The following is a 23495-nucleotide window of genomic DNA, read 5'->3' on the forward strand; positions in this document are numbered from 1 at the left end:
GAAAGCCTCCTTCCCTTCCCCACAGCACCTGTATATATGTATATGTGTTTGTACGTATTTATTACTCTATTTATTTTACTTGTACGTATCTATTCTATTTATTTTATTTTGTTAACATGTTTTGTTTTGTTCTCTGTCTCCCCCTTCTAGACTGTGAGCCCACTGTTGGGTAGGGACCGTCTCTATACGTTGCCAACTTGTACTTCCCAAGCAGTGCTCTGCACACAGTGAGCGCTCAATAAATACGATTGATTGATTGATGGATTGATTGAAAAAGTCACTGATAGAGGCAGTTTATTGATATCACTAAAATGTAGATTGCCAAAGCTCTGTAGGAAAGAACTTGATTTCTTTCATGCTCCTTGAGGGCAGGGATCCCATCTACCAACACGAATGCACTGAACCCTCCCAAACGCTTAGTACAGTGCTCTGCACACAGTAGGCATTCAATAAATGTACCTCAACCTCATCTATCTCACCACTGACCTCTCGCTCATATCCTTACATCCAAGGAGGCCTTCCCAGACTGAGCCCCCTTTTTCCTCTCCTCCTCCCCATCCCCCCGACCCTACCTCCTTCCCCTCCCCACAGCACCTGTATATATTTGTACAGATTTATTACTCTATATATTTTACTTGTACATATTTACTATTCTATTTATTTTGTTAATGATGTGCATATAGCCATAATTCTATTTGTTCTGACGACTTTGCCACCTGTCTCCATGTTTTGTTTCGTTGTCTGTCTCCCCCTTCTAGACTGTGAGCCCGTCGTTGGGTAGGGGCCGTCTCTAGATGTTGCCGACTTGGACTTCCCAAGCGCTTAGTACAGTGCTCTGCACACAGTAAGTGCTCAATAAATACGATTGAATGAATGAATGAATGAATGTTGGGTAGGGACCATCTCTATATGTTGCCAACTTGTAATCAAGCTAACCAAGTGCTTAGTACAGTGCTCTGCACATAGTAAGCGCTCAATAAATACGATTGAATGAATCCTACCTCTGGCCTGGAACTTCCTCCCTCCTCAAATGATACTGAGAATCGCTTTCCCCATTTCAAAGCCTTATTGAAGGTCCATCTCCTCCAGGAAGCCTTCCCTGATTAAGCCCCCCTCTCCTCTTCTCCCATTCCCTTCTGCGCCACTCTTCCTTGCTCCTTCATTCTTTCTCCCTCCCAACCCCACAGCACATACGTGTATATTTGTATATATCTGTTATTTATTTATTTGTATTAATGTCTGTCTCCCCCTCTAGACTGCGAGCTCGTTGTGGGCAGGAAAGCGTCTGTTGTTATATTGTACTCTCCCAAGCAGCTAGTACACTGCTTTGCACACAGTAAGCACTCAATAAATATGACTGAATAAATGCCATTGCTGGATTAATAGATCTCCAACCCATAAGACCAATAACCTTTTTCAGTTTTCAACTAACACACTGCTTTCCTTGGTGCAAATCACTCTCACACCGTAACTTTACTTATCAAGTAGTCTTTTAGAGCTCAAAGCTCAGGGTATTCTCCCCTACTCACTCGAATGGTCGAGTGAAAAGAGCATAGGCCTGAGTACTAATTCCATTTCCATCCTGTCTGCTTTGTGACTTTGGGCAAGTCACTTAACTTCTCTGGGCCTCTGTTACCTCATCTGTAAAGTGGAAATTAATGATGATAATAATAATAATGGTATTTGTTAAGCACTTACTATGTGCCAAGCACTAGTCTAAGAGCTGGGGTACATACAAGGTAATCAGATTGTCCCATGTGGGGCTCACAGTCTCAATCCCCGTTTTGCAGATGAGGGAACTGAGGCACAGAGAAGTGAAGTGACTTGCCCAAGGTCACAGAGCAGACAAGAGGCGGAGCCGGGATTAGAACCCACGACCTCTGACCCCCAAGCTTGGGCTCTTGAATCCTACTCTCTCTTAGACTGGGAACCCCATGTGGGGTAAAGACCGTGTGCATTCATTCATTCATTCAATCGTATTTATTGAGCGCTTACTGTGTGCAGAGCACTGTACTAAGCGCTTGGGAAGTACAAGTTGGCAACACATAGAGACGGTCCCTACCCAACAATGGGCTCACAGTCTAGAAGTTCTGATATCTTGTATTTACCCCAGCACTTAGTAGAGACCTTAGGACGTCTCCCCCTCCCCATCAATCAATCAATCGTATTTATTGAGCGCTTACTGTGTGCAGAGCACTGTACTAAGTGCTTGGGAAGTACAGGTTGGCAAAACACAGAGACAGTCCCTACCTAACAGTGGGCTCACACCCTCCCCACAGCATCTGTATATATGTATATATGTTTGTACATATTTATTACTCTATTTATTTATTTTACTTGTACATATTTATTCTATTTATTTTATTTGGTTTATATGTTTTGTTGTCTGTCTCCCCCTTCTAGACTGTGAGCCCGCTGTTGGGTAGGGACCGTCTCTAGAAGTTGCAAACTTGTACTTCCCCAGCGCTTAGTACAGTGCTCTGCACACAGTAAGTGCTCAATAAATACAACTGAATGAATGAATGAAGTATAATAATAACAATAATGTTTAGGCCAACCATGCTCCTTCCTCTAGTTCCTGAAAGGGGTCTGAGAATTGCTACTTGTGGGAAAAACCAAGTTGATGGGATAGAAATCTAATTTCCTCCACCTGGTGGAACTTTTTCCTCAATGGAAGAAAGAAAGAATCCCTAAAATCCCTATTCTTCCAATATAAAACAAAAACAATCTAAGAAAGACATTGCCGGCACGACAGCCCTGTTATTTCTGGATCAGATTCGACTCCTTACTCGAGCAAATAGTTGGGACATACAGGAAGATGGCTAAGTAAGCTGTTTTAACCAGTCTGATGACCAGTCAATTCTATATTCTTAAAGGTTGCTAATAAAGCATCCTATATAGATTTTCAAAATCTGGAATAGGCTGGTCAACAAAAGAGTTAAAAATGCTGGCTTTTCAACTACTAAATGAAAAAAATAAAAGTAAAAAGTTTGCCCTTCCAAACTCCATGAGAATACATCTTACATTAGCAAAAAACATAGCTGCCTAACATGATATTCACAAATTCATTTAGTCATGAAAATCGGTATTTACTGAACAGTTAATCATCTAGTCAGACGGATGGGTCAGATTCCAGATTAGGTGACAGAGTTCTTCATGATGTTGCACGCCAAAAAATGATCTTCAACATATGCAGTCACATTACTATCAGTAATACCATTTTTAAACAAAAAGGGCAGACACACACACTCACCCCTATATATATGATTATATATCCAAACTTATAATGCTATGTGTGCATATGTGTGTATATATATATACACACATCTATATATATACATATACACACACACATCTATATATATACATATACACACACACATCTATATATACATATACACACACACACATCTATATATACATATACACACACACACATCTATATATACATATACACACACACACACATCTATATATACATATACACACACACACATCTATATATACATATACACACACACACATCTATATATACATATACACACACACATCTATATATACATATACACACACACACATCTATATATACATATACACACACACACATCTATATATACATATACACACACACACATCTATATATACGTATACACACACACACATCTATATATACGTATATACACACACACATCTATATATACGTATATACACACACACATCTATATATACGTATATACACACACACATCTATATATACGTATATACACACACACATCTATATATACGTATATACACACACATCTATATATACGTATATACACACACACATCTATATATACGTATATACACACACATCTATATATACGCATATACACACATCTATATATACGTATATACACACACATCTATATATACGTATATACACACACACATCTATATATACGTATACACACACACATCTATATATACGTATACACACACACACACATCTATATATACGTATATATACACACACATCTATATATATGTATATATACACACACATCTATATATACGTATATATACACACACATCTATATATACGTATATATACACACACATCTATATATACATATATATACACACACATCTATATATACATATATATACACACATCTATATATACATATATATACACACATCTATATATACATTATACATATATATATACACACACACATATGCACACATAGCATTATAAGTTTGGATATATAATAAGTAAAAAGTTTGCTTTTATAGATGTATTTATATAGAGAGAGAGAGAGATACACTGAATGAGTACAAGGTTCTCATCACTGTTCTTTACAACAGTCTTTCCTGACACCTTCATAAATTTAAATCTTTTCTGGTAATAAAGTATAAATCACTGTTTGAAGTATTTGCTAATAAGTTGGGCAAATGTGTTTAATAAGTAATTACATTCCATTAGACAGAAATCTTTCAGGGCATGAGTCATAATTTATATATCTTCTGCAAAGACTCCAGACACACAATAAATCCTTAATAAGTACCAATTTTGATGGTTTTGTTTTAAAATACTTTAAAATAACACTAAAGTATCTTCTTGAATAATCAGGTAGTATGAACAACCAAAAATAAAACCAAGTTCAAGGTGTAACACAAAATTAGCTTTCAAAACTAATTTTGAAGCAGCATGGCTCAATGGAAAGAGCACGGGCTTAAGAGTCAGGGGTCACGGGTTCAAATCCCGGCTCTGCCAATTGTCGGCTGTGTGACTTTGGGCAAGTCATTTAACTTCTCGGGGCCTCAGTTCCCTCATCTATAAAATGGGGATGAAGACTGTGAGCCCCACTTGGGACAATCTGATCACCTTGTATCCTCCCCAGCACTTAGATCAGTGCTTGGCACATAGTAAGCACTTAACAAATGCCATCATCATCATCATCATCAAATAAACAATCTTGCCTCAAAAAAGGGTCATACCTTGACGAGTAAAAAAGCAATTAAAATTTCCTGATACCAAAAGAAATCTGCCTTGGTTGCATCTTTTACCCTCATTTTATACCACAAATCGCTTTTTCTATTCCCACAAACCTATTGTTTTACTGGAAACTTCATCACAGGCGTGATCTCCCGCTGCTCCAGGTTTAAAGAAAGCCAAGCGAACTTTAGAGTAATTAAGCAAAGACTGAGGAAGAGGATTCAGTAGAGGAAGGGAAGCTTTCAGTCGAATCTGAAAAGTAGAAAAAACAATAGGCGAATCTGTTAATAATAATAATAATAATAATAATAATAATAATAATAATAATAATAATAATAATGGTATTTGTTAAGCGCTTACTATGTGCAAAGCACTGTTTTAAGCTCTGGGGAGGCTAGAGGGTGATCAGGTTGTCCCACGGGGCTCACAGTCTTAATCCCCATTTTACAGATGAGGGAACTGAGGCCCAGAGAAGTGAAGTGGCTTGCCCAAAGTCACACAGCTGACAGTTGGCGGAGCCGGGATTTGAACCCATGACCTCGGACTCCAAAGCCCGGGCTCTTTCCACTGAGCCACGCTGTTTCCACGGGTGCCACTGAGGGTGAAGTGAAGGTGCTCGCTTCAAGGAAACAACACAATTAACCCCCGGCCCAAATGCCACCACTCAGGGATCCCCAGGCGCTCTTCTCCTACTATTCATTCATTCAATCGTATTTATTGAGCGCTTACTGGGTGAAGAGCACTGGACTAAGCGCTTGGGAAGTCCAAGTCGGCAACAGATAGAGACGGTCCCTACCCAACAACGGGCTCACAGTCTAGAAGGGGGAGACAGACGACAAAACAAAGCATGTAGACAGGTGTCAAAATCGTCAGGACAAATAGAATTATAGCTATATCAATCAATCGTATTTATTGAGCGCTTACTGTGTGCACAGCACTGTACTAAGCGCTCGGGTAGTACAAGTTGGCAACATATAGAGACAGTCCCTACCCAACAGTGGGCTCACAGTCTAAAAGGGGGAGACAGAGAACAAAACAAAAGCTGTATGCACATCATTAACAAAATTAATAGAAAATATGTACAATAATAATAATGTTGGTATTTGTTAAGCGCTTACTATGTGCAAAGCACTGTTCTAAGCGCTGGGGGAGATACAAGCTAAATCACACATATGATAGAAGGCATTCTAGGATGCACTTTAACACCCATATGCTTCAGCTTAAAGCACTCGACTTCGATTTTTCACCTAATTCTACATTTATATTTTTGTCTTCTCGTTAGATGGAACCCAACAAAGACATAAACCCTTTTGGGTGGTACTTATTAAGCACTACTACGTTCCAGGCACTGTACTAATCGCTGGGGCAGATACAAGCCAATATCAGTTTGGACACAGTCCGTGCCCCACATGGGGCTCACAGTCCTGATCCCCATTTTACAGATGAGGTAACTGAGGAATAGAGAACTTCAGTGACTTGTCCAAGGTCACACGGCAGAAAGGCGGTGGAGCTGGGATTAGAACTCAGGTCCTTCGGGCTCCCAGGCCCTGTATCAAATAATACAGGCTGCTTCTCTATGCCTTATTATTCTTCTGTAAATATCCTAAATTCAAAATCTCATTGTGGGCAGGGAATGTGTCTGTTTATTGTTGTACTGTAATAATAATAATAATAATAATAATAATAATAATAATAATAATAATAATAATAATGGCATTTATTAAGCGCTTACTATGCGCAAAGCACTGTTCTAAGCACTGGGGAGGTTTACAAGGTGATCAGGTTGTCCCACGGGGGGCTCACAGTCTTAATTCCCATTTTGCAGATGAGGGAACTGAGGCCCAGAGAAGTTAAGTGACTTGCCCAAAGTCACACGGCTGACGAGTGGCGGAGCCGGCACTTGAACCCATGACCTCTGACTCCAAAGCCCTTGCTCTTTCCACTGAGCCACGCTGCTTCTCTGTACTGTACTACTGTACTCTCCCAAGCGCTTAGTACAGTGCTCTGCGCACAGTAAGCATTCAATAAATACGACTGAATGATTGAACGGATAAAAACATTCGATTCCAAGCCCTCCAGAAAGAGCTGCTTAATAAATACTATCAAAAACGATACTCTGAAAGCAACTGTTTCCCACAGCACCTGTATATATGTATATATGTTTGTACATATTTGTTACTCTATTTATTTATTTATTTATTTTGCTTGTACATATCTATTCTATTTATTTTATTTTGTTAGTACGTTCGGTTTTGTTCTGTCTCCCCCTTTTAGACTTTGAGCCCACTGTTGGGTAGGGACCGTCTCTATATGTTGCCAACTTGGACTTCCCAAGCGCTTAGCACAGTGCTCTGCACACAGTAGGCGCTCAATAAATACGATTGATGATGATGATGAGGCTAACAATAAAGAACCTGTTACGTACTGCACATTCCTAAATTCTCCCCTATCCATACTTTATTGTAATGTCTGTCTCCCCCCTGTAGAATTTAAATTCCTTGGGGGCCAGGAGCGTGTCAATCATCTCCGCTGTACTGTACTTTCTCAGGCTCCGCACACAATAGGCGCTCAATAGATAGCATTTATGGACTGATCGCATATGCACGCCACGTCGGGTCAGTGAGATTTACAAGGAGGAATGAGGAAGAGAGACTAATCAATCAATCAATCGTATTTATTGAGCGCTTACTATGTGCAGAGCACTGTACTAAGCGCTTGGGAAGTACAAATTGGCAACACATAGAGACAGTCCCTACCCAACAGTGGGCTCACGGTCTAAAAGGGGGAGACAGAGAACAGAACCAAACATACCAACAAAATAAAATAAATAGGATAGAAATGTACAAGTAAAATAAATAAATAAGCAAATAAATAGAGTAATATATATTAATATATAATAATATAATTATTATTAATACATAACAATACAATATTATAATTAATTAATATTAAATAATAGTGTATTATTTATTAATTATGATGATTAATTGATGGTAAATGATATATAATAATATGATTGTTAGTATAATATAAATATAATATACTAATATACTATAATATAAAGTACACCATCTCCCACAACCGACGTATACGCTGTGGAGAAAGATCTTCAAAAGAGGCCTCAAATTAAGGGGGAAAGTCAAGAATAATGGGTGTTTTCTATGTGAGTTTGAAAAGGACTCCAATTTCCACCGACAAATCTTTACCTTTTGCATGACTTTTCTCGCCCATTTCAATTTTACGATATACCACTGAGCTGCAGGAAAGGAGCAACGAGCTGCCCGAAACAGCAGCAGAATTCTCTGAAGAAGACCAGACACCTTCCGGCGATAATCCCTCTCAATTTTCAAAGGTGGATCATTATCCTCTTCCTGAGTAAAGCGAAGTAAAATGAGGGGATATGAAATTTGAAAATAAAGAAGTCAATCACGTCCACAGTAAGTCGATACAGCCAATCAAATAAACACTCGTACAAGACGCAGACTACGGAGCCCGGGCTTGGGAGTCAGAGGTCGTGGGTTCTAATCCCGGCTCCGCCGCTTGTCAGCTGTGTGACTTTGGGCGAGTCACTTCGCTTCTCTGGGCCTCAGCGTGGCTCAACGGAAAGAGCCCGGGAGTCAGAGGTCATGGGTTCAAATCTCGGCCCTGCCGATTGTCAGCTGTGTGACTTTGAGCAAGTCACTTCTCTGGGCCTCAGTTACTTCATCTGGAAAATGGGGATGAAGACTGTGAGCCCCCCGTGGGACAACCTGATCACCTTGTAACCTCCCCAGAGCTTAGAACAGTGCTTTGCACATAGTAAGCGCTTAATAAATGCCATCATTATTATTATTATTCTCTTTGCCTCAGTTACCTCATCTGCAAAATGGGGATTAAGACTGTGAGCCCCCCGTGGGACAACCTGATCACCTTGTAACCTCCCCAGCGCTTAGAACGTGCTTTGCATATAGTAAGCGCTTAATAAATGCCGTCATTATTATTATTCTTTTTGCCTCAGTTACCTCATCTGTAAAATGGGGATTAAGACTGTGAGCCCCACGTGGGACACCCTACCTTGTATCTACCCCAGCGCTTAGAACAGTGCTTGGCACATAGTAAGCGCTTAACAACTACCATCATTATTAGATAACGTAACCCCACAGGATTTATGAATCTATAAATTCGGTATTACAAATTATGTGTATTTATTCATGTCTGCTCCTCCTCTAGACTATAAGATCACTGTGGGCAGGGAACGTGTCTACCGATTCTGTTGTATGTACAGAGCTCTGCACATAGAAGCAGTGCGGCCTAATGGTTAGAGCACGGTCCTGGGAGTCAGAAAGACCTGAGTTCTAATCCTGGCTCTGCCACTCATCTGCAGGGTGACCTTGGGCAAGTCACTTTCCCGCTCTGTTCTTCAGTTACTTCATCTGTAAAATGGGGGTTAAGATTGAGAAGCCCCATGTGGGACATGGACTGTGTCCAACCTGATTACGGTCTATCAACGCCAGAGCTCAGATCAGTGCCTGGCACGTAGTAAGCAACTTGTACTTCCCAAGCGCTTAGTACAGTGCTCTGCACACAGTAAGCGCTCAATAAATACGACTGAATGAATGAATGAATGAATGAAGCACTTTACAAATACCATTAAAATATGGCAAGCACTCAATAAATGCCATTGATGAGAAGCAGCGTGGCTCAGAGGAAAAAGCACGGCTTGGGAGTCAGAGATCATGGGTTCTAATCCCGACTCCGCCACATGTCTGCTGTGTGACATTGGGCAAGTCACTTCACTTCTCTGAGCCTCAGTTACCTCATCTGTAAAACGGGGATGAAGACCGTGAGCCCCACGTGGGATGACCTGATCACCTTGTATCCCCCCCTCAGCGCTTAGAACAGTGCTTTGCACATAGTACAGTGCTTGGCACATAGTAAGCGCTTAACAAATACCAGCATTATTATAGTAAGAGCTTAACAAATGCCATCATTATTATTATTATTATTATCATATTATTATTATTATTATCATGATGAGGCTCTCTCTCTGGTATCAAATGCCTACTGAAGAACTATGCCATCTGAAGGTAAAATGCCTACTAAATTACCATCTGAAGGTAATTTCATGCAATCATAATGCAATTCTTAATGGTTAAACTCAAAAACTGAAACCTGCGCAGACAAGACAAAAAGACAGTAGGGAAACTACATGACTTTGTTAAAAAAATAAAATAAAATAAAAATAAATAAACCAGTTTTAAAAATGTAATAACCAGTTCATCATTGTCACGGCACACGCAGATGATGGTGGCAAAGCACTTTTCTTTCATTCATTCATTCATTCAATCGTATTTATTGAGCGCTTACTGTGTACAGAGCACTGTACTAATCAATCAATCGTATTTATTGAGCACTTACTGTGTGCAGAGCACTGTACTAAGCGCTTGGGAAGTACAAGTTGGCAACATATAGAGACAGTCCTACCCAACAGTGGGCTCACAGTCTAAAAGGAGCGCTTGGGAAGTACAAGTTGGCAACATCTGGAGACGGTCCCTACCCAAGAGTGGGCTCCCAGTCTAGAAGGGGGAGACAGAGAACAAAACATATTAACAAAATAAAATAAATAGAATAAATATGTACAAATAAAATAGAGTAATAATGATATCAGTGGCACTATTCCGAACAGATTTCAAAGTCCAGAGATGAGTAATTGCCTGCTTGTGAACCCATCTCCCGGAATCCACTACACTTCAGGGGGAAGATCTCTCCAGATGCAGATGTCATACCCCCATATTCTGATGTACCGCTTCTGTTACCTCCTCCTTCTTCCCCTTGCTCTCAATATTTGTAAAATAATGTTACGAAAGTCTAAACCATTAGGTTGCAAGCTTCTAGGCAGCAACTATCACGTGTCTTGCCTTTGCTGCACAATCCCAAATGTTTAGTGCCGTGCATTGCCCTCAGTAGGTGAGAAGCAGCCGCCTAAGTTGGTGAGAAACAGTAGCCTGATGGAAAGACTACGGGGCTGGGAGTCAGAGGACCTGGGTTCTAATCCCACCTCTGCCACTTGTCTGTTGTGTGACCTTGGGCAAGTCACTTTACTTCTCAATGCCTTGTCTACCTCATCTGTAAAGTGGGGATTAAACCGTGAGCCCTACGGGGGACAGGGACTGTGTTCACCCAATTATCTCAGATCTACCCCAGCGCTTAGCACGGTGCCGGGCACATAGTAAGCGCTTAAATACCAGAATTATTATTAGCATTAGTAGTAGCTGTAGTAACAGGCCCCTCTCAGGGTCGCCCCTGAAGAGTTTCCAGTCGTCTACCAGTCTCAACTATGGGAGGGAGAGTTAAGCAGAGGAATATCCATTCTATTCCTAGCTTGGGCAGTGGCTAGCGAGTGGAAGGCAATCTGTCACAAGTCAAAGCTCACCCGTGCTGGGCAACGGCTGCACGGGAGGGAGTCGAGGGCAAAGACTCGAGTTAACTGCACGGAAGGAAGCAATGGTCAACCACTTCCCAAATTTTTACCAGGAAAACTCTATGGATCCCCTACCAGAACAATTGCATATGGAGATGGGGCATTCTAAGAGAGATGTGTCAGGGCGTCGCTACAGGTCAGAGAAGACTGGACGGCATAAGACAAGTTGGTAGGTGCTCTAAGATACCACTGATGATGCTTCAAGGCCCTACTGAGAGCTCACCTCCTCCTGGAGGCCTTCCCAGACTGAGCCCCCTCCTTCCTCTCCCCCCTCCATCCCCCACGCCTTGTCTCCCTCCCTTCCCCACAGCACTTGTATATATGTATATATGTTTGTACGTATTTATTACTCTATTTTACTTGTACATATTTATTCTACTTATTTTATTTTGTTAATATGTTCTGTTTTGTTCTCTGTCTCCCCCTTCTAGACTGTGAGCTCACTGTTGGGTAGGGCCCGTCTCTATATGTTGCCAACCTGTACTTCCCAAGCGCCTAGTACAGTGCTCTGCACACAGTAAGCGCTCAATAAATACAATTGAATGAATTAATGAATGAATGATGATGACGATACGCCTTAAAATGTAAGTTGTCTTAGAGGAACTCGGTTTTAAGTGAATTTGCGGTTCGAATGACAAGCTCCCCCGGCACACTTACCTCACTGAGAAATGCTGGCTGCGGACAATACAATGGCGGTGCGGGGAGATACAACCCTACAGGCACTAACCCCCACAGCCTCTTGCTAAGATCCTTAGCAGAGTCCATGAGGAGTTGAAAGGTTTCCGAAAGGATATCTGCATCAGCCATCACTGCGGCTTTCAGAATTTCTTGCACGGAACCGAAAAGCACATTCGCATCCTCCTCTTCAATGGGGTCTAGCACACAAGATGACAGGCGTACAAATGAATTAGACAAATCTACGTTTGTGGCTTTGAATGAAATCAACACTTTACAGTAAATGAAAGCGACAGTTTGCAGGCCATCTAATTGTTTTGAAGAGTTTGAAAAATCACGTGACGGCTCAAAATGCATTTGTGGATAGGCATAAATCCCCAAGTGCCCATTTGAAATTCCTCATCTCGGCTGACGTTTCCTTAAACTACCCCTGTGGAAGCAGGAAAACATTCATGAGACTTTTCACACAGAACCTCTAGACTGTAAGCTCGTTGTGGGCAGGGAATGTATCTACCAACACTACTATACTGAACTCTCACAAGTGCTTAGGACAGTGCTCTACACACCAGAAGTGCTCAATAAATACTACTGATTGATCGATTGACAGATTACTGGAAAATCTCAATGGCTACAATGGATAATAATAATAATAATAATGGTATTTGTTAAGTGCTTACTATCTGCAAAGCACTGTTCTAAGCGCTGGGGAGGTTACAAGGTGATCAGGTTGTCCCACGGGGGGCTCATAGTTTTAACCCCCATTTTACAGATGAGGTAACTGAGGCACAGAGAAGTTAAGTGACTTGCCCAAAGTCACAACTGACGGTTGGCGGAGCCAGGATTTGAACCCACGTCCTCTGACTCCAAAGCCTGTGCTCTTTCCACTGAGCCATGCTGCTTCTCTGATGCCCCTTCTAGACTGTGAGCCCACTGTTGGGTAGGGACCGTCTCTATATGTTGTCAACTTGTACTTCCCAAGCGCTTAGTACAGTGCTCTGCACACAGTAAGCACTCAATAAATACAATTGAATGAATGAATGCAGCAATGGAAATAATGACAATGGAATTCCCTGTCGGGAATGACAGGCCAGCCTTGATCTGGAAAACCTACACGTAGGAATTAATTCTAGTGATAGTGGTTTGCACGGGGCTAGTCGCACTCATTCATTCTAGACTGTGAGCCCGTTGTTGGGTAGGGACCGTCTCTATCTGTTGCCGACGCGTACTTTCCAAGCGCTTAGTACAGTGCTCTGCACACAGTAAGTGCTCAATAAATACGACTGAATGAATGAATCCAGCCTAGAGCACGGAAAACAAAAGATAGGAGGGGGACAGGGATGAAGCCCATGGCGGAGTTCAAGCATAAATTTCTTCCTTGCAGGACCAATTTACAGCAGGGACCAGAGACAGTGTTGTTGCTGGGCTCTAGTGCCAGACCTGAGGAGGTAGTTTTCTTGGCAGCTGCTCGTGTCTTCCCAATAGCTACACGCCAAGGGCAGATACCCAAAATTTATAGTCAAACCTCCCAAATAGCAAACTCGGTTAGAAGCAGTGTGGTCTAGTGGATAGAGCATGAGCTTGGAAGTTAGAAGGACCTGGGTTCTAATGCCAGCTCTGCCACACGTCTGCTGTGTGCCCTGGAGCAAGTCACTTCAATTCTCTGGGTCGCAGTTACCTCATCTGTAAAATGGGGATTAAGACCGACCCCTGACACGGGACTTGGGACTGTGTTCAACCTGATTGGCTTGTACTACTACTACTAATAATAATAATAATAACATTTATAAAGCACTTACTATGTGCAAAGCACCGTTCTAAGCGCTGGGGATGTTACAAGGTGATCAGGTTGTCCCACAGGGGGCTCGCAGTCTTAATCCCCATTTTCCAGATGAGGGAACTGAGGCACAGAGAAGTGAAGTGACTTGTCCAAAGTCATACAGCTGACAATTGGCAGAGCCAGGATTTGAACCCCTGAAGCCCGTGCTCTTTCCACTGATCCACGCTGCTTCTTATAATAATAACGGCATTTATTAAGCACTTACTATGTGCAAGGCACTGTTCTAAGCGCTGGGGAGGTTTCAAGGTGATCAGGTTGTCCCACAGGGGGCTCACAGTCTTCATCCCCATTTTACAGATGAGGTAACTAAGGCCCAGAGAAGTTAAGTGACTTGCCCAAAGTCACACAGCTGAAGATTGGCAGAGTCGGGATTCGAACCTCTGACTCCAAAGCCCGCGCTCTTTCCACTGAGCCACGCTGTGTCTACCCCAGCGCTTATTACAGTGCCTGGCACATAGTAAATGCTTAACACACGCCATTAAAAATAAAGACGAATTTACTCCTTGTTAGTGGACTCTAATCACCTGAAATTAAGAAGGTTGTTAATCCTTAATGGAAAAGTGCACACGGTGGGAGATCTGGCTTTTTAATCTTAACTCTGTCTCTATATGCTGCCAATTTATACTTTCCAAGCGCTTAGTACAGTGCTCTGCACATAGTAAGCAATCAATAAATACGATTGATGATGATGATGATCCCCTCACAGGGTCGCACCAGGGGAGTTTCCAGTCCTCTACCAGTCTCGGCTTCGGGAGGGAGAGTCAAGCAGAGGCCTATTCATTTCATTCCTAGCTTGGGCAGTGGCTAGCGAGTGGGAAGCAATCTGCTAGAAGTCAAAACTCACCCGTGCTGGGCAGCAGCAGCATGGGAGAGAGTTGAGGGCGGAGACTCGAGTTTATTGCACGGAAGGAGGTGATGGTAAACCACTTCTGGATTTTTATCAAGAAAACTCTAGGAATACACTACAAGAACGATTGCAGATGGAGAACGGGGCCTTCTGGGAGAGATGCGTCCGTAGTGTCGCTATGGGTCCGAAATGACTCGTCGGCATAAGACAACAATAATAATAATAATAATGATGGCATTTGTTAAGCGCTTACTATGTGTGAAGCACTGTTGTAAGCGCTGGGGTAAATACAAGGTAATCAGGTTGTCCCAGGTGGGGCTCAGTCTTCATCCCCATTTTACAGATGAGGCAACTGGGGCACAGAGAAGTGACTTGCCCAAAGTCACACAGCTGACAAGCGGCGGAGCCGGGATTAGAACCCGCAACCTCTGACTCCCAACCCGGGCTCTTTCCACTGAGCCACGCTGCTTCTCTAAGGCTAGACAAGACTAGATCCCTTAACAAAGTCACAATTTCTGAAATAATACCCAATTCCAATCCCACACTTCAGAGAGGTTGTAAGGGTAAGTTACACAGTGTATATAGTACAGTGTCTTAAAAACCACTTATGTTCTATAAACTCACGATGACACTTACTGTTATCCTAATTAAATTTAAATTAATATTTTCCAGCTTATTCAAAGGAAAATACTGATGGTGGAGTCTCCCATCAAAAATATCAATAAAAATGATCAACTTGAATTTATATTGGCAATTTCTTCCATGACCTGAGCCCCTTCCTTCCTCTCCCCCTCGTCCCCCCTCCATCCCCCCATCTTACCTCCTTCCCTTCCCCACAGCACCTGTATATACGTATATATGTTTGTACATATTTATTACTCTATGTATTTATTTTACTTGCACATATCTATTCATTTTATTTTGTTAGTATGTTTGGTTTTGTTCTCTGTCTCCCCCTTTTAGACTGTGAGCCCACTGTTGGGTAGGGACTGTCTCTATATGTTGCCAACTTGTACTTCCCAAGCTCTTAGTACAGTGCTCTGCACACAGTAAGTGCTCAATAAATACGATTGATTGATTGATTGACCTTCATGTGTATTACTGTATTACCTGACCAATTTTCTTAACAAATAGCAGTTAAGTGTAGGCAACTATCAACTTGACACATTTAACACAAAATAATCATACCTGTGAACTGTTTGTATTTTGGACCGACTTCATTTAATGCCTCTGAAAAGTCTGGCTGACCCAGGAAACTCTGCAGTTTTTCCTGAAAAGTTTGCTCTGGGGTCAGATTTAACGGAAGGTTCAGATTCTTTTTCTTTGACCTGAAATTACAGCAAGAATTAGATTAGACTGTGAGCCCACTGTTGGGTAGGGACTGTCTCTATATGTTGCCAATTTGTACTTCCCAAGCGCTTAGTACAGTGCTCTGCACATAGTAAGCGCTCAATAAATACGATTGATGATGATGAAGAAAGGAAAACAAAACGTGGGGAAGAAAATGAAATCGTCCACCATACTCGAGAAGAACATTTTTAAACACAAATTGCACTTTGCCGGGAAATCGAAAAAGCATCTATATGAAATGCTTGATACGGCCCATGCAGCAAAACCATCCTAGACTTGGGGTGACGGCATTGGGTTTAGCTTTAGAGTTACTTACTTTGATAAGCTGCTATTATTTTTGCAAAATAGGTTGATGGCCAAACCAATAGAAACAGACATCTTCCAATCACCAAGTGTATGTACTAGCCACACAGCTTCTGGAAGCAGCCCGCCAATTAAGAGCAACTCAAGAGCGTATTCCACTGTCCACACTTCAGAAAGGTTCTGGTCTCTGACAACACTGGAAACCTTGGCGTGCTGCAGAGGAACAACTCGAGGAGACTGCCCTGGGAACCCAGGAAATACACGGAAGAAAATCCAGAAATGTTAAGGTGACAAACTTGAATACAGGGTATGTACCATTGTATATACAATAATCAGTTAAAAACAGTTTGGGTACACTAAAACAAAACTGGAAAGTAACGTTTCCTCAAGATAGCCTCTGGATTATACCACAATGCACAGCTAGGATTTCCAGCAAAGAAAACCAAATGATTTACTGTACTTGAGTCATTTTTGCCTATATGGGCTATAAATTCCTACAAGACAGGGAAACACTTCCATGTGTTGTGAATACTGCATGAAAAATGGGAATTAATTTTTTTAATGGTATTTGTTAAGGTCTAACATTGTGCCAGGCACTGTATTAAGTGCTGATAATCAGGTTGGACTTAGTCCACATGTGGCTCATAGACTTAATCCCCATTTTACAGAGGAGGTAACTGAAGCACCGAGAAGGTAAGTGACTTGCCCAAGGTCACACAGCAGGCAAGTGGCCAAGCTGGGATTAGAACACAAATCTTCTGACGCCCAGGCTCTAGCCACAAGACCACGCTGCTTCCCTAATTCACTTATTAAATTGGTTACCGCGACAATGGTTTGACAAGAAAGATCATCCATCTTGCCGACAAAACATTCTGACAAAATGAACAAGTTAAACAAGCTGGTGGTTCCCTATATTTTGCATCACCTCAAATCTCAGTTCTGGGTTCCCTTCTATTTTCCATCTACACCCACACCCTTGGAGAACTCAATCGCTCCCACGGTTTCAACTGCCATTTTTATGTGAATGACTCCCAAATCTACATCTCCAGCCCTGATTTTTCTCCTCCTCTGCAGTCTTGCATTTACTCCTGCCTTCAGAACGTCTCTGCTTGGTTATCCTGTAAAACACCTCAATCTTAACATGTCCAATCAATCAATCAATCGTATTTATTGAGCGCTTACTGTGTGCAGAGCACTGTACTAAGCGCTTGGGAAGTACAAGTTGGCAACATATAGAGACAGTCCCTAACCAACAGTGGGCTCACAGTCTAAAAGGGGGAGACAGACAACAAAACCAACATACTAACAAAATAAAATAAATAGAATAGATATGTACAAGTAAAATAAATAAATAAATACAGAAATCAGAAATACAAAAACAGAAATCCTTGGCTTCCCACCCATTGTGCTTCCCCTGACTTGCCCATCACTGTAGACAGCACCACCATTCTCCTCTCCTCACATACCCGTAACCTTGCATTATCCTCAACTCAACTCTCTCTTTCAACCCACATATTCAATGTCACCAAATCCTGTTAGTTCAACCTTCAGGTCGCTAAAATCTGCCCTCTCCTCTCCACCCAAACTGCTACCACACTAACCCAAGCACTAATTCTATCCCACCTTGATTACTGGATCAGCCTCCTTGCTGACCTTCCTGCCTCTTCTTTCTCTCCACTTCAGTCCATACTTGCAGCCCAAAACCTTTTTCTAAAAAAACTGTTCAGTCCATTTTGCCCCACACCTCAAGTACCTTTAGTGGTTGACCATTCACCTCCGCACCTTACCATTAGCTGTAAAGATTTCAGTCATCTTGCTCCCTCCTATCTCTATTATTATTAAGTGCCGTTGAGTCATTTCCGATTCATAGCGACTCCATGGATATACTTTCTCCAGAACGTCCCGTCCACTGCCATAATCCGCAACCTTTCTAATAGTTCTTCCGTTATCGTTGCTACGGTCTCTATCCATCAAATGGCTGGTCTGCCTCTTCCACGTTTTCCCTGGACTTTTTTCTCCAGAAAATTAGTCCTCCTGATTATGTATCCAAAATATGCTAATCTAAGTCAAGTCATTTGGCTTTCCAAAGACCACTTTGGTTTACCTCTTTGATTTTGGGGGCCTGCTCAATTCATTCTTCTAATGCCAACCTACTCACTATTCCACGATCTCATCTATCTCACCGCTGACACCTCACTGACATCCTGCAAATCTAAAAGACTATCACTCTTCCCCATCTTCAAAGCCTTATCAGAGTCACATCTCCTCCAAGAGGTCTTCCTCAACTAAACCCTCATTTCCTCTACTCCCTCTCCTTTCTCCATCACCCTTGAACTTGGATTTGTACCAAACCCTCATCCCACCCTCAGCCCCGGGAGCACTTACATACCTATCTGTAATTTATTCATTTATAGTAACGCCAGTATGTGAAAACCAACTCTGTTATACTACTCTTTCAAGTGCTTAGTACAGTTTGCGTAAGGTTAAACAGCCAAGTGTCAATTTGATTTTTCCATGTAAACAGTGTTGGTTAACGTTCCATTCTGGAGAAAAAAGGTCCTGCTTATTTTGTACCCTTCTGTATCAAAAGCGAAACTGTGCACTAGCTTTGCAGAAAGACTTCATGGAAATAGAGAAGCAGCATGGCTTAGTGGAAAGAGCAGGGGCCTCTGAGTCACAGAACCTGGGTTCTAATCCCAGCTGGGCCACTCGTCTGCTGTGTGACCTGGGGCAAGTCGACTGACTTCTCTGTGCCTCCGTTCCTTCATCTGTAACATGGGGATTAAGACTGTGAACCCTATATGGGTCAGAGACTGTGTCCATCCCAATTGTCTTGTATCTACCCCAGCGCTTCACGAAGTGTCTGGTCTAAGTAAGTACTTAAATACCATTAAAAAAAATACATTTATCATAAATGTTAGGGAGCAGTATTATCATCATCATCATCAATCGTATTTATTGAGCGCTTACTATGTGCAGAGCACTGTACTAAGCGCTTGGGAAGTACAAATTGGCAACATATAGAGACAGTCCCTACCCAACAGTGGGCTCACAGTCTAAAAGGGGGAGAGAGAGAACAAAACCAAACATACTAACAAAATAAAATAAATAGAATAGATATGTACAAGTAAAATAAATAAATAGAGTAATAAATATGTACAAACATATATACATATATACAGGTGCTGTGGGGAAGGGAAGGAGGTAAGATGGGGGGGATGGAGAGGGGGACGAGGGGGAGTATTACTCTTAAATGCCTGATGCTCCAGCCAGTGAGAGTCTCAATTGACTGTATTACTCTATTTATTGATTATTACTCTATTTATTGATTTATTACTCTATTTATTGATTTATTTTACTTGTACGTATTTATTCTATTTATTTTATTCTGTTAATATGTTTTGTTCTCTGTCTCCCCCTTCTAGACTGTGATCCTACTGTTGGGTAGGGACCATCTCTATATGTTGCCAACTTGCACTTCCCAAGCGCTTAGTACAGTGCTCTGCACACAGTAAGCGCTCAATAAATACGATTGAATGAACGAATGAATCAGACGACGCATTATCTTCTTATCCTTCCCCTAGCTTCTAAAACATCACAGGCTATAAAGCCAGAGGATTCTCAACCATCGGACAGCATTTCTTTTACAAGAAGCTGTATATAACGAAAATTAACGATTCTGGTTGCCATGTTGTACCTGAGTTGATGTGAAGAGGAGGAAGAATATTCACATTGTGAGGTGGAAGTACATAGAGCGGATGATTAGTGAAGTATGCTGTCATGAATCGTGCCACGGACTGGATCACCACTACTGCAGCCTCAGGATGAACATCTTCTATCATTCCAAAGGCACAGTGCAAATTCTCAGGAACTAAAAGTCAAATATTTTAATAATTTAGCAGAACAACCAAAAGAACTACCTGACCAATTTTATGCTCCTTTATCAAATTATCTTGGAAATGAAATGACCATTCACTCACTAGTATTAATTGCGTCTACTGTGTGCAGAGCACTGTAATGGGTGTTAGTCTTTGCTCTCAAGGAGCTTGCGATCTAATGGGAGAGACAGGAAGGTATAGACTGTATACACACTACGGTCGCCCGAGGAAAAGCATCCTTTTTAAAGGAAAACCCCGGAGGAGAAATGCTACTCCCAATTTAAATGATGTTGCCAAGACCCTTGGAAGACAACAGGGACAGAAATAATAAACTGGAATCCCACCATAATACAATCTGTGGGGGTCTACACCACAGAACGTCATTCCTGGTCAAATTGCACTACCCAGCATCTATCCTAAGGCAAAGGATGGGGAAAAACACCACCAGGGAGGAGCTGAGGGAAGGGAGAGATTTCCAACGCTGATGGCTACAACTTCAGATTAAATAAGGGGCTGAAGAAAGAATTCCATTGGGAAATGATTTTGTAGACTACATATTTCTGTAGGAAAGAGATACTTTCAACTTGGTGTCCTTTTGTTTTCCAGTGTGGCAGGGAATCAAACTGCCACTGCAAGTTATCTGAATTTTAATCAGTCAATCAATGGTATTTGAGTGCTTACTATGTGCAGAGCACTTTAGTAAGCGCTTGAGGGAACACAAAAGAATTAGCAGACACTTGCCCTGCCCATAATAATAATAATAATAATAATAATGGTATTTGTTAAGCGTTTACCATGTTCAAAGCACTGTTCTAAGCGCTGGGGAGGTTACAAGGTGACCAGGTTGTCCCATGGGGGGCTCGCAGTTTTAATCCCCATTTTGCAGATGAGGTAACTGAGGCCCAGAGAAGTGAAGTGACTTGACCAAAGTCACACAGCTGACAGTTGGTGGAGCCGGGACTTGAACCCACGACCTCTGACTCCAAAGCCCGGGCTTTTCCACTGAGCCACGCTGAAGGAGCTTACAGTCTAGGGGGAAACAGACATTAATATGCATAAGTAATTAGCGTGGCTCAGTGGAAAGAGCACGGGCTTGGGAGTCAGAGGTCATGGGTTCGAATCCCCGTTCCGCCACTTGTCAGCTGTGTGACCTCAGACAAGCCACTTAACTTCTCTGTGCCTCAGTTCCCTCATCTGGAAAATGGGGATTAAGACTGTGAGCCCCATGTGGGACAACCTGATCACCTTGTATCCCCCCCAGTGCTTAGAACAGTGCTTCGCACATAGTAAGCGCTTAATAAATGCCATTATTATTATTATTATTATTAGGGAAATGGGGGGGAGATGTAAATGGAAAACTACAATTCTTCTGTGCCTCAGTTACCTCATCTGTTAACAAATATCATTATAATTATTATAGTACATAATTTAAAAATATGTACGTAAGGGCTGTGGGGTTAGGGCAAATATCAAATCTCCAAAGGTCACAGATCAAACTGTGGAGATGATGCAGAAGGGAGAGAGAGAGCCAGGGAAAAGACGGCTTAATCAGGGGAGGCGGAAAATGCATTTAAAGCATATAATGACAGCCAGAACCTATCAAAAACACATACCAAAGGAATCTTCCTCCTCTTTTATAATCAGATGGGATCGCCTTAGTATTGCTCTTACTAACTGATCACACAGTCCTTGAGCATCATTCAAATTGTAGTGATAAAGATGGCAATATAAAATCGCAAGTAAATAGCGGGTCTGCAGGTAGCATGTTCTTCTTCCTTAAATAGAAAAGAATGACAATTTCATAAAAATAATGTCAATATTACTTTGTTCTTCAGGTGTGAAGAGCCAAGAGATTTTTCATATGTCATTATTCATTGGAAAAAATCTGGTAATCTTATAATTCATACCCAAAACATGCAAAAAAATCCCAATATGTTGACTGAGGATTCCCAACAGACTCAAGATAACATAAAGAGAAGAAAAAGCAGGATGATTATAAGCAGATTGTTAAGGAGCCTACTAAAGGTGTCTATCGAGCCCGCTGTTGGGTAGGGACCGTCTCTATATGTTGCCAACTTGTACTTCCCAAGCGCTTAGTACAGTGCTCTGCACATAGTAAGCGCTCAATAAATATGATTGAATGAATGAATCGTGTTCCCCTGGAATTTTATCTCCAGCAACATAAGCAGTATTTCTCGTGCATGTCAGATAATCCTCTATCCAAGGGTCAAAAGAATCTTTGAAAATGAATTACAACTCACAAACTAAAATGCTGGCAGCACACAAGAGCTTAGGGAGGACAAATCAATCAATCAATCGATTAATTCTATTTATTGAGTGCTTCCCAGATGCAAAGTAGTGGTACTTAGGAGCGTACAATGTAACAGAGTCGGTAGATACATCCCCTGCCCAAAAGCTCAAAGTCTAGAGAAGCAGCGCGGCGTAGTGGAAAGAGCACGGGCTCGGGAGTCAGAGGATGTGGGTTCTAATTCAGGCTCCACGACTTGTCTGTTGTGTGACCTTGGGCAAGACACTTAACTTCTCTGTGCCTCAGTTCCTCATCTGTCAAATGGGATGAAGACTGAGCCCCACGTGGGACAACCTGATTACCCTGTATCTACCCCTGCGCTAAGAACAGTGCTTGGCAAATAGTAAGTGCTTATCAAATATCATAATTATTATTATTATTGTTAGAGGGAAATTAGAGGAAAATGAGAGTAGAATAAATAGGAGCAACACACTAGCCTGCCCACGCATAGTAAAGAAGAGTAGGAATATGGAGAACAGAATTACCCTCATTGTCACTGCTGTGCAGAGAAGAATGTGTGCCTGAAGCAAGGCAAGATGCATCCTGTCATAATAATAATAATGGCATTTGTTAAGCATTTACTATGTGCAAAGCACTGTTCTAAGCGCTGGGGAGGATACAACGTCATCAGGTTTTCCCACGTGGGGCTCACAGTCTTCCATCCCCATTTGACAGGTGAGGTAACTGAGGCACAGAGAAGTTAAGTGACTTGCCCAAAGTCACACAGCTGACAAGCGGCGGTGTCAGGATTTGAACCCATACAGCTATCTCCTCTGCGAGGATGGTTTAACATAAACCTAAAAGCCCAATTATTTTCCAGCAGGAAAGGAAAAAAGGCTGCTATTTTAACAAAGCG

General features: G+C 41.8%; 1 protein-coding gene across 1 annotated transcript in view; it reads right to left on the reverse strand.

Annotated features, from left to right (window-relative positions):
• Positions 1-23495, reverse strand: part of CPLANE1 (ciliogenesis and planar polarity effector 1) — a 147366-nt gene that overhangs the window by 98703 nt on the left and 25168 nt on the right. Inside the window, 7 exon segments of the mRNA XM_038743655.1 lie at positions 5095-5233; positions 8188-8352; positions 12099-12316; positions 15989-16128; positions 16467-16695; positions 20151-20324; positions 21945-22106. Of these exon segments, the coding sequence (XP_038599583.1) occupies positions 5095-5233; positions 8188-8352; positions 12099-12316; positions 15989-16128; positions 16467-16695; positions 20151-20324; positions 21945-22106 (1227 nt within the window).

The sequence above is a fragment of the Tachyglossus aculeatus genome, chromosome 3, assembly GCF_015852505.1.
Source record: "Tachyglossus aculeatus isolate mTacAcu1 chromosome 3, mTacAcu1.pri, whole genome shotgun sequence".
In the NCBI taxonomy this organism is placed as follows: domain Eukaryota; kingdom Metazoa; phylum Chordata; class Mammalia; order Monotremata; family Tachyglossidae; genus Tachyglossus; species Tachyglossus aculeatus.